Consider the following 15465-nt stretch of genomic DNA (forward strand, 5'->3'; position numbering starts at 1 on the left):
TGAAATGTGAATTTAACCAAATTAAAACGGTCAAATTCAATATTAAAATTTAAAGTCTAATTTAATTTTACAAAACATAGAATAAAATTAATTAATTACAAGTTAAATGTATTCAATCATTTTAAAATAAAATAAACAACAGATTATTTGAAATGATTGAAATAAATTTTTGTACTTGGGTGAGTTATTTTTATGTTAAAATTAATAATATTGTATTTATTGTGTGCATACTATTTAAAATTAAAACACTAATGCCAGGTCACATGAAAAATTGATAATTTAATGATTCAATACAATATATTAGAGTAATCTTGGGTCACAAAATCATGTTTAAAGGACCATTAGCTCAATATTGATTCATTAAATGTTAAATGATTGTTCAAGTGACCCGATAAACATTTTAAATAACTCAATAATTGTAATATTAATAAAACAGTATAAGATATTATAAGTACGAATGATAAATTATTTAGCTATTATAATCACACTTAAACACATTACAAACATTACATTTGGTAAAAATAATAGTATATTATTAAATATTTATTATTTCACATTATTACAAATGCTTAAATGCTTGGACAGGTTAGTCATATTATTATTATTATTTTAATCCTTTTAAAATATTAGTCATTGAGATTTTGCAGAAATTGATTTTCGGCGCCTGGCTCTAGCTCCTGCTTCATGACGAATATTTGTGTATTCAAACCATAAGACATTGGGAATTAATGTAGTATCTCTCAACAAAAATAGTTCTGATATTTTCCTAAAATGATAATAATACATTATTGTAAAAAATAATTAAATATTTAAATAACAACACACTAAAGCATAGTTTACCCATATTACCAGAAGAAAATAAATCAATCAATAAAATTAAAAAATGTTCATTCAATATTGCACACACATTGTTATATTGTGTATTAATAAGATAGAAAACTTTTAGTTTTCAATCTTTAAAGACCACTAGTACAAGCAATAGCAGAGCGCCAATTATCTAACCTAATTGTTTCAATAAAAATAAGAGTTTTTGTATTATAATTTATTCATAATACATTAAATAATTTTGAATATAATAACATTAAGTTAACTTTTTCAGATAATAGACGCTATATTATATATAATAAAAATAATAAGGCAAGTTAAGGATAAAAACAAGTAAATGATTTTTATTTATTTAATAAATGAAAAATAATTTAAGAAATAAAAAGAGCATCATTTTGTTTATAATTTATGATACAACAAATTAAATATGAGTAATATTGCACATTTATAGAAAATGTATTTAATTACAAACCAAAATAAATGATTGATACAGTTTAAATATGTTCAAATTTGTTTTAGATATTATAATACTGGTTATTTTCAATTTCAATAATAATATTTAGAAAATCATTTTTTAAATTTTTGATGTATAAATACATAATATATTAAACAATACTTTGATATTAAATTATAGGTTATTAAAAGTATTAAAAAATATTTGTATTCAAGAATAAACAAACATATATGCTCGATTCTTTTAAATAAACTTTGAATATTGTTAATAGTTTGACTTTCAGAGAATATGGCTAATCTATCAATATTCAAATGTTGAAAGTTGTATGATACTTGAGTGTTTTTTTGAAAGTATAATGAAAAATAGAATTTTATTGTATGGAGTACTTATATATATTTTTAATTTATCATTTTTATTTAGTTGTAAAAGTTTAAGGAAGGGAAAGATATAAATAACAAATGTATTGATTATTTGATGTACAACATTTAAATCACTCAAAAAATTTGAAATGTTATTTATTTTATGAATATCTCCCAGTACTTTTTTTGACCTTAAAATTGTTTTTAAACAAATAAATATGTTTGGGTTTATATGCATTAAAATTTTTTAAATATGAGTTTATAAAATCTAAACTAAACATACAATAAAATGTGCTCATAAAACATATTTTTCAAAATAAACTATAATTTTAATTTTAGATTAATGTCAAACAAGTCAAATCAAGGTTTATTCATTAAATATTTTATATCTTATTATAATTTTTAAAATAATAATACACAAATTTTAGTGATATTAAGAAAATAATACATGGTATAAATTAATAATAACTGAGTACGTAGACTTTGAATTAATAATTTTAGCTTCTACTGAATTGGCAGTATTAGTTAAAACTTTTTTTTCTCAAAACTGTGCGTAACGTTTTTACTTATTAAGTTACAAAATAGTGCAATATACCGTACAAAGATTGAAGATAATTTTAAAATTGTGAAATATACTCTAAGAACTCTACATTTTTTTCTATTTTTGATCATCATTATTTCATGAAACTAATTTTATGCTCATTTAGCATATAGAAGGGTAGACCGGTAAAAATATGAAAATGGTTATACATTATAATTCAATAATTAACCTAATATGATTACAAATTGTTGTTGTCGTTATTATTAATTCATAATAATTTTATTCTATATAATTCACTACAAAATTATTCAAGTAACATATCTTGATGTATTCCAAATATAATTTGGAATTTGAAATGTTTTTTTTCATTAATTACATTCATTAATCTAAGTATTTGATTTTAAATGTTAACTGTATGTATTTTATTATTCAGTTTTTTTGAAACTTATATTTTACTTTTTAGTTAATATAAATATTAAAAAATCATAATATTACTTGCAAATCATAATTTAATTGATTTACATTGTTTATTGGCAATGCTTCATTACTTTTATGTAATCAATAGAATTTATTAGTTATTTTTAAATTTAATTTTGTTAAGTCTATGAAAAAACTTCAAGTATGTATAATGTTTATATTATTTAATATTAAATTTTGACGACAAAACAATTAACCGACATTTAACACATTTTTGAATGATAGAATATTGTTTAATTTTTAAATATATCATTTAGAACTATTTAATATCATAATATGTGCTGATGAAGATGTAGATAGGTGAAATAATTTAAAGCAAAACAAACAAAAATTATTTTAGCACTTCATAGAACTCAAGTCTCAAGGCTGAAGCAAATTAATAATTATAATAAATTAAACTAATGTTGGACACAGTAGTAGAATCCATACTCCAGAATGAACATACTGAGGATATGTCTATAATTTTTACAAAAAAAATCACTAGTGTTATTTTGTATAAAACATTAAGTAAATAGATATAATTTTTAATTTAAAAAGTTATATAATATGAAAAATGTATTTTTAAACATACCATGATATCACTGTTGGAAAATAGGGAGTCAATACCACATTAATTATTGTAAACCAAACAGTACCTATAATAATACCAAACAGTGCTCCATAGATTACTTGCTTCCATGTATGATATTGTAGAAATATTCTAAAAAAGTAAAATCATAATTATATTAGTAATAGAAAAAAAAATGTTAAAATATTTAAGAATATTCATCATATTAAACATATTTTTTCATATTTCACTACATCAATCATGAAATGGATTATTATTTACAATTTATAATTGTTATTAACAATTATTAAAATAACTGAAAATTATGATAATAATATTAAACAAGCAATAACAATATGTAAAAGCATGTAAGAAGGTTTTCGTAATTAAGAAATAGGGAAGACGCGGCATACAAGTTACTTTATCAATATGAAAAAAAGTAGGAATTCATTGTTAAAAATAATGTTTTATATTACATTTTATATTCCTAAATTTATTAATTGTTATACTATTAAGATGTCGGTAAAAGTATAAGACAGTAATTTGTGCCTAATATTCAACTTCAAAAGCAATTGAAAGAAATGTTCTTGATATTCTATTTTTTTTAAATCTAAAGCTTCTTCTTTCTCATAAAATAAAAAAAAATATATTTATAAAGTTATAATATAATAGTTGTCTAAATACCTGCTATAAGAAACTATACAGGCAATAGCAATACATGATACAGCTCCAGCAACTTTCCAGAAAAACTCTTTAAATGCTTTGTTGTTAGCATACTGTAACCTAAACAATTAAAATTCATAGTATTTACATTATATATAACTTTTACTATTTATATTTCTTGAAAATATACCTTATAAATGTAAAGTATAACATGTATGATGCAAAAAACCACATAAATTGAGAATGAGATGAAGGCATGCCATATTCTGAATACAATAAATTTGTATTTCTAGCTAAGGGTCTAGGTTCACGCAATATATGTTTTAGGACTGTATTGCATATCTCATTGAGTAACACACCAATGAAAAAAGTTATCTAAAAATAAAAAATTTCTATAGACAAAAAATTAGTTATGATAGTTTTAATTTAAATGTATACTTACTGTGTGTAAATCTCGACGAAATAGAATCAATGAAATAAAACCAGATAGAATCACAAAAGGTGTCAAACTGAATAGTGCCAATAATTTTCCAAATACATCCCCTTAAACATAAAAATAAAATTATTAGATAGGTAGGTGCTACTCACAAAAAATTAATTTGTTAATCGATAAAAATAAAAGTAAAATATAAATATAAATGAGTATGGGTTATTATTAAACAGGATACAAATAATATTTTTGGAATGTGAGGAAATCACAAAATCTCAGAAATTAATAAAATACAAATTATGGTAATATACATTGCAAAATATTAGGTATAGTTGCAATTTGATTTTTTTTTTTACTTATTTTGTAGATTTTAATATTGTTGTTAAGTTTTTACTTTCTTTGGGTAGTATATTTTATCCATAAATGAATTCAAATATTAATTGTAAATAAGATAAAAATAATTTAATTTCAGTGTTTTATAAGTTAATTTTGTGTCTAACATGGAAAAATAAAAGATCTACTATATTAATTTATAATATAGATTTAAACTATATATATTTTAAAACAATAAATAATTATATTTAAATTTAAATTTGGTTAATTGTTATATTATACTGTAAATTTTTTGTAAAAAGTATTCTTATAGCTTTTGTAAAGAACTTCTAATTTATTTCTTATAATAACAGTATCTTATTATGTAAGATATGCTTGTCAGTCGCTTTAAAATAAATATCTGCTAATTTCACAAAGATATTATTTATTAAATATTTAAAATATAATGTTTATACTTGGTTTTAAAAATATTACTGAATACAATATATTTAAATGTTAAGAAGTTCAAGATAACTGTGTAGTTTTATTCATAATTTTGTGACTTGGCTATTATATCATAACGACTCGGAGTATAACAATAAAATTTTGAAAGGACTTAAACAAATTAAATAATTGAAGTTCATTAAAGTCGAACCAAACAGTAACAGAAGTATTGAATTTAATCTCTGTAACACTATTTGGACGTTTGAAACACTTGAGTGTAGCTTACGCAGTGTATAGTCACTATTTAATTTACTCACCTTTTGGATATTCAACAAACGTCAAAGACAATGGTACCCAGTCAACGGACTGATCATACCCGCTACTGTTAGAGTCGATTGATTCCATACTTGAAAAGAAAAGAGGACTACTGTAGTGTGGCGTTTTCTACATGATAACTACCAAGTACTGACAATATAATATTAAGTTCTCTGTGGAACGTGTACAAACTGTTTTAGACGAATTTGAATGTTTGGATGGTAAACAACAGACAAGACGTATTAAAATACTTTACTATTTATGTAAATAAAAATTAATCAATAACGACAATTTTAAGAATGCGCGGAAAAAAATTAATTAGTCAGGTATGAGCGACGAATGATCCGCGCGTCGTCCAAACAAACGCTCTTCTGTAATCACTTCGAACAGTATCCAGTCGTCCGCACACAGATTTTTACATCGCAGGTAGTATCATATAATTAAGTCATAACATCGCATTCACCGAAGACCTCTGGTAATTTTTTTATATTAAATTATTAAAATAAATTTAATAAGTTATTATTTATTTATCAAACAACCATGTCACATATTATTTTGAACGACCAAAGAGGTGATAAGAAAATAGTAGCTGTATGAATGATAACATTGATAACATACATTATACATACATACCTAGGTATAATAATTTCATATTAATAATAATATGTTTATGACGATTGACGAATAGATACCCAAGTACCTAACATAACTGATATAACATCTTAGAAGTTGTCCGAGTTATTTCGTCACAACTCACAAGAATGGAACACAAGAGACTGGGGAGGTCTTTCTTTGGAATCAAAAAACAAAAACTTGAGTTTCGAGACTAGACTACTAGATTTTAGACTTCAGTATCCAGGTAGGGGTATACAGATAGAATGGTGTAGACGTATATGCAGGATTTCTTGATCGGGGCAAAGCACAATCGGGGTCTGGTAATGTTTCTCATTTGAGTGTTCGCATATTATAATATCAAGTGATACAATTTATTACATTTTAACAGATATTGTGTAATAATAATTTTTATTTGGATTTTTATTTTTGCATTTATTCACTCTTGGTGATTTAATAATTAATTTTTATACATTATACTGCAGTTTGATAACCCTAACATTTTCCTAAATTCCTGTAAGTAATGTTGTCCTTCAAAAATATTAATTGATAACTCTTGAATTCTAGATTCTATTATAGCTTTATTACTGGTGCCTATGGACTTTCAAATTACGGGCATAAATACATTATTTCAATAGATTATTAAAAAATTAATTAATTAACAAAAATTGTAGGTTTTTATGTGTTTTGGTATAAATGTATTAAATGCAACTATTTTAGTCACATAATAATACAATAACGCTAACACATAATAATATTTACTCACTATTCGATAAATCGTGTTTCTTGTTATTTGACATCATCGAATTTTTCATCATAACGTCGAAAATAATTAGTCAATTTCTGTAAAACAAAAATAAATAAATAAAACAATGTACATAGGTAGGTACTTATGTTATATCATACACTATTTATTGGTTAATGCTAAATATAACAGGTTCCTGTAATCCTATGGATGAATGATTTATGGGGTTCTATCCACAATCTCGTAGACTGCTGTATTTACTTAATATGATTTTTTGTAAATTAACTGTGAATACAAAAATTTGATTTGATACCTTAAAATCCAATATGATTTAGACAAAATATACTCACCAATATAATAAAGTATACAGTAGGTATTTAAGTTAAATCACTTTCGCAGACGCTAAAATCCAAATACGTTTCTGAGACTTAACAAACGGTTAGCTACAATTTACTTTAAACAGTGACCGTTCCGTTGTGAAAAGCGAAATTTATTTTCTCATATAGTTTTGAATGATTGTGGGAAAGTAGTTAAAGGTATTGTGTTAATTTCCCGCGCGTTGTAAATTGATAGGTGCATAAAATAATTATAGAGAACTTACTTTAACATTGTATGACCGCATTATATATCTACCTAGTAAAATAAACATTGTTAAACGTCCTATATAATGATAATTATTGCTCAATAAGTTTTGATTTTGTAATTACAATTGTATTCATCACAACATATGCACTAAGTCGATAAATATTATTTTTTTACAACTTTATGATAGTTTAAAATATAATATATACTGCGTTTATAGAGATTACTTATAGGCCACAGTTAAGAAAATAATTTTAATAAAATACTGATAAACAAAATAAAGCGACGTCGAAATGTTATGTTACACCAGAGTATTGTATAGAATATATACTTATATTATTAGTTAACTAACTACGAGGTACCTAACTATTTTACAGTAAAAAGAATATCGTAAAAAAGATTTTAAAATAGAATTAGATGACGGTATAGAGTATACTCCATAAACCTATTATATTAAATCATATTAATCAAAAAATCTCACGATTGATAGTTAGATTTATGTAAAAATAAAGAACATACTTGGTAAAACGCATTAAAACATGGGAAAACGGGTAAAATGATAAATTATAAAATGTATATAGTTACACAACTTATAAGGTACCTACTTAAAAATACTATGTGGTTATTTGGATCAATTTTAAATATATTTAAAACATAGTTTAATGTATTTTTTTTTTTTTTGCTAATACAATGTGTAGTTAATACAAGTATTTTTATATTCATGCATTTTATTTCTACGGGTAATTTTTGAAATTAAAGCTATTATAATATAAAAATAAATCTAATAAATGTTATTTAATAAAATTATTAGATTTCAAATTTTAGATGTTCTTTACAAAGAAATGGTTAAAAATGAACAACTACTATTAATATATATTACATATATAAGTATATAACCAAGATGATAAGAGGTGTTTAAATATTATTTAAAAAGAAAGATGGGATATAATCTTAGAGTATATTATTACCATGTATACAAATTATAAATTATCATGCGTTTAAGGACTTATTGATATTTAATAGATTATCATTAGAAATTAAATTAGTAAACAAAAAGGAATTTTTTAAATCTAAATTTAAAAAATATTTATATTTAAAAGACGCAATTTATGACATTAATTGTTTTTGATTAAAATATATATTACTAAATATCATTTAATGACTTAATGTTATATTTTAAAATTATTTTTATCATTGCTGCTTCTTGTGTGAGTATAGTTTAGTTACTATTTTTAAGACTGTACCTAATTAATAGATTATTATAAATATAAAGTACGTTTTAACCTTAAAATTAAAGTCCTTCTCTCATAAACTTACTTCAAGAGATGGAAATCAATTAATAACTATATTATAATATGTATATTTATTATGTATTGAAATAATTTTTTTTGAGTTGAGTACAATAATTACTATTATTAATTATTATAATATAATTATATAAAAAGGTATTATTTAGTTTCATCATCGATTAATCGATGATCACTTAAAGAAAAATATAGATAAATGACATTGACTGAACTTATTAGTCAATTGCTGTTATATATGTTACGGTCAAAAACCGAAGTCGGGCATACCTCAGAAATGCCCGGGCAAAACGCGAATTGCCCACAATCCTTGGGAAAAATGTCATATCTCGGCTTTTGACCGGGCAAACTTAGTTATGACCAACATCATTTGGGCAAAACCGCCAAAACCGTATACTGACTTACATCGTAAGGACAAAACCGTAAAGTTTTAAATACGTTCGCTAATATTATAAACAAATTTAATAATTATAAAACAAGTATTATTGTACAAATATAATTAAATAGACTTAATTAATATATTTAAACCTCACTTGAGTCAAACTGTAGCGTTTTAAATAACCACTAATATTAAATACAAAAAAATAATAATCATAAAATATTGTACAGATATAATTAAATACATTTAAATAATAATAAAAATAATATAATGATATTAAGTACTCTTATAAAAATAAACATATAATAATATTAGGTCCTCTATAATGTTAAAATAAATAATTAATAAAAAATATTGTACAGATATAATTAAATATAATAATAAAAAAATAATATTTTTGTTTATTTGTTGCTACACATATTAGAACTACACAAAATTTAAAACGCTACAGTTTGACTCAAGTGAGGTTTAAATATATTAATTAAGTTTATTTAATTATATTTGTACAATAATACTTATTTTATAATTATTAAATTTGTTTATAATATTAGCGAACGTATTTAAAACTCTACGGTTTTGTCCTTACGATGAAAGTCAGTATACGGTTTTGGCGGTTTTGCCCAAATGATGTTGGTCATAATTAGGTTTGCCCGATTTCGGCTTTTACCCGTAACATATATACCGTTTATCAACAATGACTAGTGTTCTCCGGTATTATTGACATTGTCTAATCATTAAATATAATGCCAGGATTTTAGGTAACATACATTTATGTTATATAAAAAAAAAAAAAAAAGAAAAGAAAAACGGAATAAACTTAATAAAGGTATAATGAGGAAGAGAATATTGAGAATCTTTGGTGGGATGGGAGTGGGAGGTCACAGAATTAGGTAAGTATATGGTCCGATAGATAAAAGTGGATTGGTGGCTGGAGATAACTTTTTATTTTTAGAGAGGAGATAAATTGAATAAATGTCAACGGTAATGTTGGCCTATTCTGCGGATGAAAAATTTATTATAGAGGTTTAGCTTTATGTGATTTTACACTTTTAATTCTAAATTAAAAATCAATTAAAATTTGTTAAAGTAATTTTTTTATTTTTATTATTATTATTTTATTGAATTTATTATTTTACTAAATATATAGGTGTAAATTTTACTTTTTACTATAAATCAAGAATTTGATTTTCATTTTTACAGTGAAAAAATCGTTATATAATATGCCACACAGTGATAATTTTCAATGATAAGGTCTGTAACAAATCGTTGTAAATAGGAAGGAACTACACATATTACGTATCTATAGGTGTAATATGCCTATATATATTTTATGAATGAAAATCGTACATAGATTGTAGCCCTTGAACTATAACAAAAACTTTGAATAGAGTACGTTTTTGGAACAGTAGTTGTTTAATATTTGTATTAAACACATTTATGAAAAAGTCAAAATGTTTACCTACCTACCTATATTTATATACATACCTAATGCATAAAAACCATAGGTATTATATATAGGTAGGTATAGACTTATTTTTTGAAATGTGTTTTAACTTATATTACCTATATAGATCAACAATTAATTATTATATACTATTACAAGATAAAAATATTATTGTTTTATTGAATATTTAATTTCGAATAATTCACATACCGATTTATACAATAGTATAATACTGAAATTGTATCTACTGTTTTTGGTAAGTACTAACTCATATTAAAATATTGTCGAAACTCAATTAAATTTTATAATTTTAATAGTTATTAGTTAATACTTAAAGAAAAATATATTATGTTTAATCAAAGAAAATTTTTACCCCGCGCAACGGAATAGGTACTTATAATCCATGCGACCTACTGAAGGTTAATACCGATATAAAATTGTTGATTTCTTGTTTTCTTCACTGCTTTTTTTGTAAAAGTCATTTCCACATACGTACAATATTATTGATTTATCGTGTTAAATTTCTATAATCTACAGAATCGAAAAACTTGTTAACAAAAAAAATAAAAAACACATATTTTTGTAAACGTAGTATGTCTCACTCCATTCAAATTATAAAAATGGTATGTAAAATGACTTACCGCAGTGAAAAAAATATGAAGTTTAACATCTTGCAAATAATTTGAAGTATAATACCCGTTTCTGTACTCACTAGTAAATATGTAATAATTACAACAGTAAATAGAAGCAACTATATATATACAGGAATATACACCAACACCGATATATTACTTTAGTACTTACCTACTATGTATTACTTCTATAGAGTTACTTATGAATATAACAATGAAAAATAATAATACTAGAAATTATGGAAAAATATTTTTATTTTTTTTATTTTGCTTTTATATTTTAAGAACATTTAGTATTTTACCTATAGTGTAGTATTGCCATATTATTATACAATGAAGAATACAAGTAAAATATGTATTAATAGAATGTTGCGCACTTTTTATGATAATATCGAGATACACATCTACCTGTAAAAGCAGAAGATATAATAAAATATTATTTTTCGCTACTTCATTTTTAAATAATATATGACTGATGGAGAAGAGATACATTCACTGATCGAGAATTTTGTTATTATTCACTTTTTATGTCTATTTTTCGTTCTGTTTTCAAAGTTTCATGACGAAACCAATTTAGTATTTAACTTTGTGTCGTTTTTAATACTTCTATCATAATTAAAAAGTATTATAATTTAAGTTATTATAATGTTATGTTAACTTTCGCAAATTACATTTTTTTACTCATGTTTTTTTTGTTCATATACAAATGTGGCCACTTATATCTAGGTGAGTGCGTGTAAAATACAATTTCATAGTAGCTGTAATACCTACATTTAAAATTAATATGTGTAAATGTATAATTAAAACATAATAAAGTGCTTATAGAAGCTATTATGGATTGGTTTATTATTTTTGATATTTTCAGAATTACATCCCATTCTAAGGGATTATTGGAACTTAAAATTAACAAAAACAAATACATTTTTGAAAATTTTATTGATGAAATGGTAAATTAATATAATTACTAATAAATATTTATTTTATTATAATATAATTTAAGTTGTGACAATCATACATACAACTATGTACTAAAAATTTACAATAAATTCAAAAATTCTTACACATTTCTCTGCATTTTAAATAATAATAAAAAATAATTTGATTACATCTTAAGTTTTAATGTACTTATATATATTTGTTTTAACACTTAGAATAGGATTTTAAATGTTTTTAATTAGTTAATATTGATTCATAAATATGTATGTATCATGTATTATAAATTAGAATGCAATGTTTAGTTGCTAAAATAATAATAATAATAAATATTTTTTTAATAAAATTTTTTTAAATTTATTTAGGTAGGTACCTATAGTGAAATAATATTTGAGTTTCATTTATTAATGTGTGAAATGAAAAACCTATTAATTTTTAGTTATAAGTTTATGTTTTGCACAATGTACCGGAAGTTCCATATTAAGTTTAAATTCCATTTCATATAGTTCCTATAGGACATATATAAATATATATATATATATATACTAATACTCATATAATATAAATATATTAAATGTTTAAACATTTATTTATTTAAAATGTATTTTATGAGTATGCTACGTATTTATGTAGTATCAATTATAATAAATTAACAATTGTGTAATAGTTATTTTAAAAACTCAAATCATTATAATTAATTAAATTTAAAAAATTAAAATGAAAAAAATGGACGGAATAAATAATTAACATACTAACAGTATTAATCAATTATTGTATCTTCTAATAGTATTACTAGTTATGCCCTTATAGTCATGTAAGATAAGTTCAACAGCCTGATTAGCGGTTATACCCATCAACGCAATTTATATTTATAACATCATAATTTTTTATTTTCAGTACGTTTATAATAATACTTATATAGTACAATGTTAACGTATTATGCGTATGATTATTGGTTTAGTTTAAAAATGTCGAAATTGTAAGCAGTTTAAAAAGAATAAAAAATCGTTATAGTTTCTTTTCTTCATATTAGGTACATAAAATATCAAATTCATGTTTAGCAGTTATAATTTTGTGTTATGACCCTTAAGAATAGAGATAATTGACCTACAATCAAATATAAATAGGTAAGAATATTATTTATCGATGTTTTCTCATAAGTTTTTTTTACGGAATTTTAAATTTTTTAGCAAATTATTAGTATTTAAATTATTAAAATTTTAAAATTTTTATAACTCCCTAATTTAATGTTATAACATAAAATTTAAAATAATGAAAATAAATTTCATGTATTGTATGTTTGTTAGACGTCCACGACATAATATGCGGGCGGAGCGTTATTTTAAATACGTTAAATAAATAATAATTTTATTGCTTTATTGAAAAATAAAAATAAAAATGTTAGTTTATATTATATGCAGATATAGTTCAACAAAATTATTGAATATCATTATATTTTATTTTACAAAGTAATCTTCATCTTAAATGAATCACTAAAAATCCATGTTTAAAATATTTAATAAACAATATAAATCAAGATTTTAATTAAAACGAGTACCCGAGTCCAAATGAATTGTGGTATTATTATTACTGTATTCACGTTAAGATGGATATCACAAAAGTACTTATATTCAGAACATTAAAGTTTACTTAGAAAAAACTTAAGTTTAAGAATAGGTAAGTTGAGTTATTTATATTTTTATTTTGTTTTATTATTTGATCATGATTGATATACTAATGAAATGGATCTTGAAAAAATAATACATTAATTGTTTAGTTATAAATGTTATGATGAATTCGTTTATAAGAAAAACTTATGCTTTTATTTTATTGAATATCTTTTTTTATGAAAATATTTTTTTTAGTGCCGTTAAACGTTTTATTCTAATAGTGGTTTTGTTGTTGATCTTAAAAACTTTGGATGGATTAGCCATTGCCCATTAGTTATGAATTATGATACATTTACATTTTTATATGTTTCAATAGTTAGTAAAATAAATATAGATGGAATAGAAAAAATAATTTGGTGTAATGTTAATTTTTTTTTTAAATGTATCAAATAAATTGGTTATTGTTAGAAAGTATTTCCAGAAGCTTTAATGAAGGTTTTTTTTATATATTAATTGTTCTATATTTGTATGTTTGGATTGGTTATGGTTATTTAGTACATTGTCATATTTGTCTGCAACGGTGTGGCTGAGTATTCATTTTAGTTTTAATTTTGACCAAGATTACAATTAGGTGGTTATAAAAGGTACAGTTTTAAAAATTAAAAATTTAGGTAGTTATAATAATTATTATTGTATAATTTGTAATACAGTAGCTTTAGAGATGCAATATTTTTTTATGAAAAAAATATTATATTGGTACATATTATTGTCATTCAACCATAACTAATTTTGGTAGGCATTGTATTCAAACAAATCGAAATTAAGTCATATATATTTTACTGTCGAATATTTGTAAGTGTTAATTTAAGTATTCGGCCGTCATGCGTGTATATACCTATGTATACAGGTTAATCTATTTATGTTGCCAAACTAATTTACTAAGCAAATTTGTGTGTTTTTCATTTTATATTTTTGATGTCAACCCACATTTTTATTTTTAAGCTATAAGCAGAATAATTAAAAAATATGATTTTGTTATAATATTGAACATCGAATAGTCTTTTTCTATAAGTTCTTAAAATGTATGCGAGTGAAGTAGAATGGAAAAGAGTTGTCGTTTAACACTTTAAATCAGCGGTTCTTAATCTTTTTAGTACCGCGACCCAAATTTCCCCCGAAAAATCTTTATTGACCCACATGGTTTTACTTTTCAAAAAGTAGTTAAATAAAAAAAAAAAATTAATTTAAAATAATATAATATAATATATTTCAATTTTTTTTACAAAATTTGTTAATTAGGTTTAAATTACTATTTTTATTATTGTATAGGTTTATAATCAATATATTTTTACAAATGTACTTTAATTAATAATAATCTGTTTAACATTAATTTAACATACATTTCTTGGAATCTGTATAATTTAAAAAACTATTCGCGACCCACCAAAAATTGACTGACGACCTACCAGTGGGTCGCGACCCACAGTTTGAGAAACGCTGCTCTAAATCCTATTTGATCAGTATTTTATATATTTTACATTTTAATAATTTTAGAAAATTTTTTGATTTTAACTAAGAGATTAAAACTTTAAGTTGTTGTTACGAAATATAAAAATTTAACGAGAAAAAGGAAAATATAAATTTTTCTTTTTTTGAGAAGATGTATAGGTAATCTTATAACACTTATAACTTAAATACTTAAGACTATATATATAAAAAAAAAATACAATCGATTTATAAAAAAAAACTTGGTCAGTTGACTGGATCGCTCTGTAGATAAACTCATTAGCCATTTCTACCGAAGGTAAATATAATATAATAATTACAATTCTTATATTCTTATGTAATAAAGTAGTT

General features: G+C 22.8%; 1 protein-coding gene and 1 long non-coding RNA gene across 3 annotated transcripts; both read right to left on the minus strand.

The window, feature by feature from the left end:
- Window positions 1-228: 228 nt before the first annotated feature.
- LOC112595321 (dolichyldiphosphatase 1-like) lies at window positions 229-5908 on the minus strand. Of its 2 annotated transcripts, none has more exons than XM_025340471.1 (6): window positions 5370-5908; window positions 4309-4409; window positions 4057-4241; window positions 3888-3986; window positions 3228-3356; window positions 229-766 (listed from the first exon to the last, which is right to left on the minus strand). In XM_025340471.1, exons 1-6 carry the CDS (start codon window positions 5455-5457, stop codon window positions 631-633), a joined length of 738 nt encoding a protein of 245 aa, XP_025196256.1. In that variant the 5' UTR covers window positions 5458-5908; the 3' UTR covers window positions 229-630. The 2 variants fall into 2 exon arrangements, with proteins under 2 accessions (XP_025196256.1, XP_025196257.1); XM_025340472.1 differs by lacking the exon at window positions 229-766 and adding an exon at window positions 2944-3112.
- Window positions 5909-6744: 836 nt separating this feature from the next.
- Window positions 6745-7325, minus strand: LOC112595364. The gene is made up of 3 exons (XR_003114706.1): window positions 7075-7325; window positions 6886-7009; window positions 6745-6822 (listed from the first exon to the last, which is right to left on the minus strand). It is a non-coding gene; the product is annotated as an uncharacterized LOC112595364 (long non-coding RNA).
- Between the last annotated feature and the right edge of the window lie 8140 nt (window positions 7326-15465).

This window comes from Melanaphis sacchari, unplaced genomic scaffold, assembly GCF_002803265.2.
Source record: "Melanaphis sacchari strain LSU unplaced genomic scaffold, SCAv2.0 Contig26_pilon_pilon, whole genome shotgun sequence".
Classification (NCBI taxonomy): Eukaryota; Metazoa; Arthropoda; class Insecta; order Hemiptera; family Aphididae; genus Melanaphis; species Melanaphis sacchari.

What these genes read in the sequence shown, in the direction of transcription:
- LOC112595321 (XM_025340471.1), bottom strand. Translation starts at nt 5,457, where the DNA reads ATGGAATCAATCGACTCTAACAGTAGCGGGTATGATCAGTCCGTTGAC. An exon ending in TGTATAGTTTCTTATAGCAG is followed by an intron (nt 3,357 to 3,887) that starts GTATTTAGACAA and finishes TTACTTTTTTAG; the next exon opens with AATATTTCTACAATATCATA. An exon ending in TTTCCAACAGTGATATCATG is followed by an intron (nt 767 to 3,227) that starts GTATGTTTAAAA and finishes TTATCATTTTAG; the next exon opens with GAAAATATCAGAACTATTTT.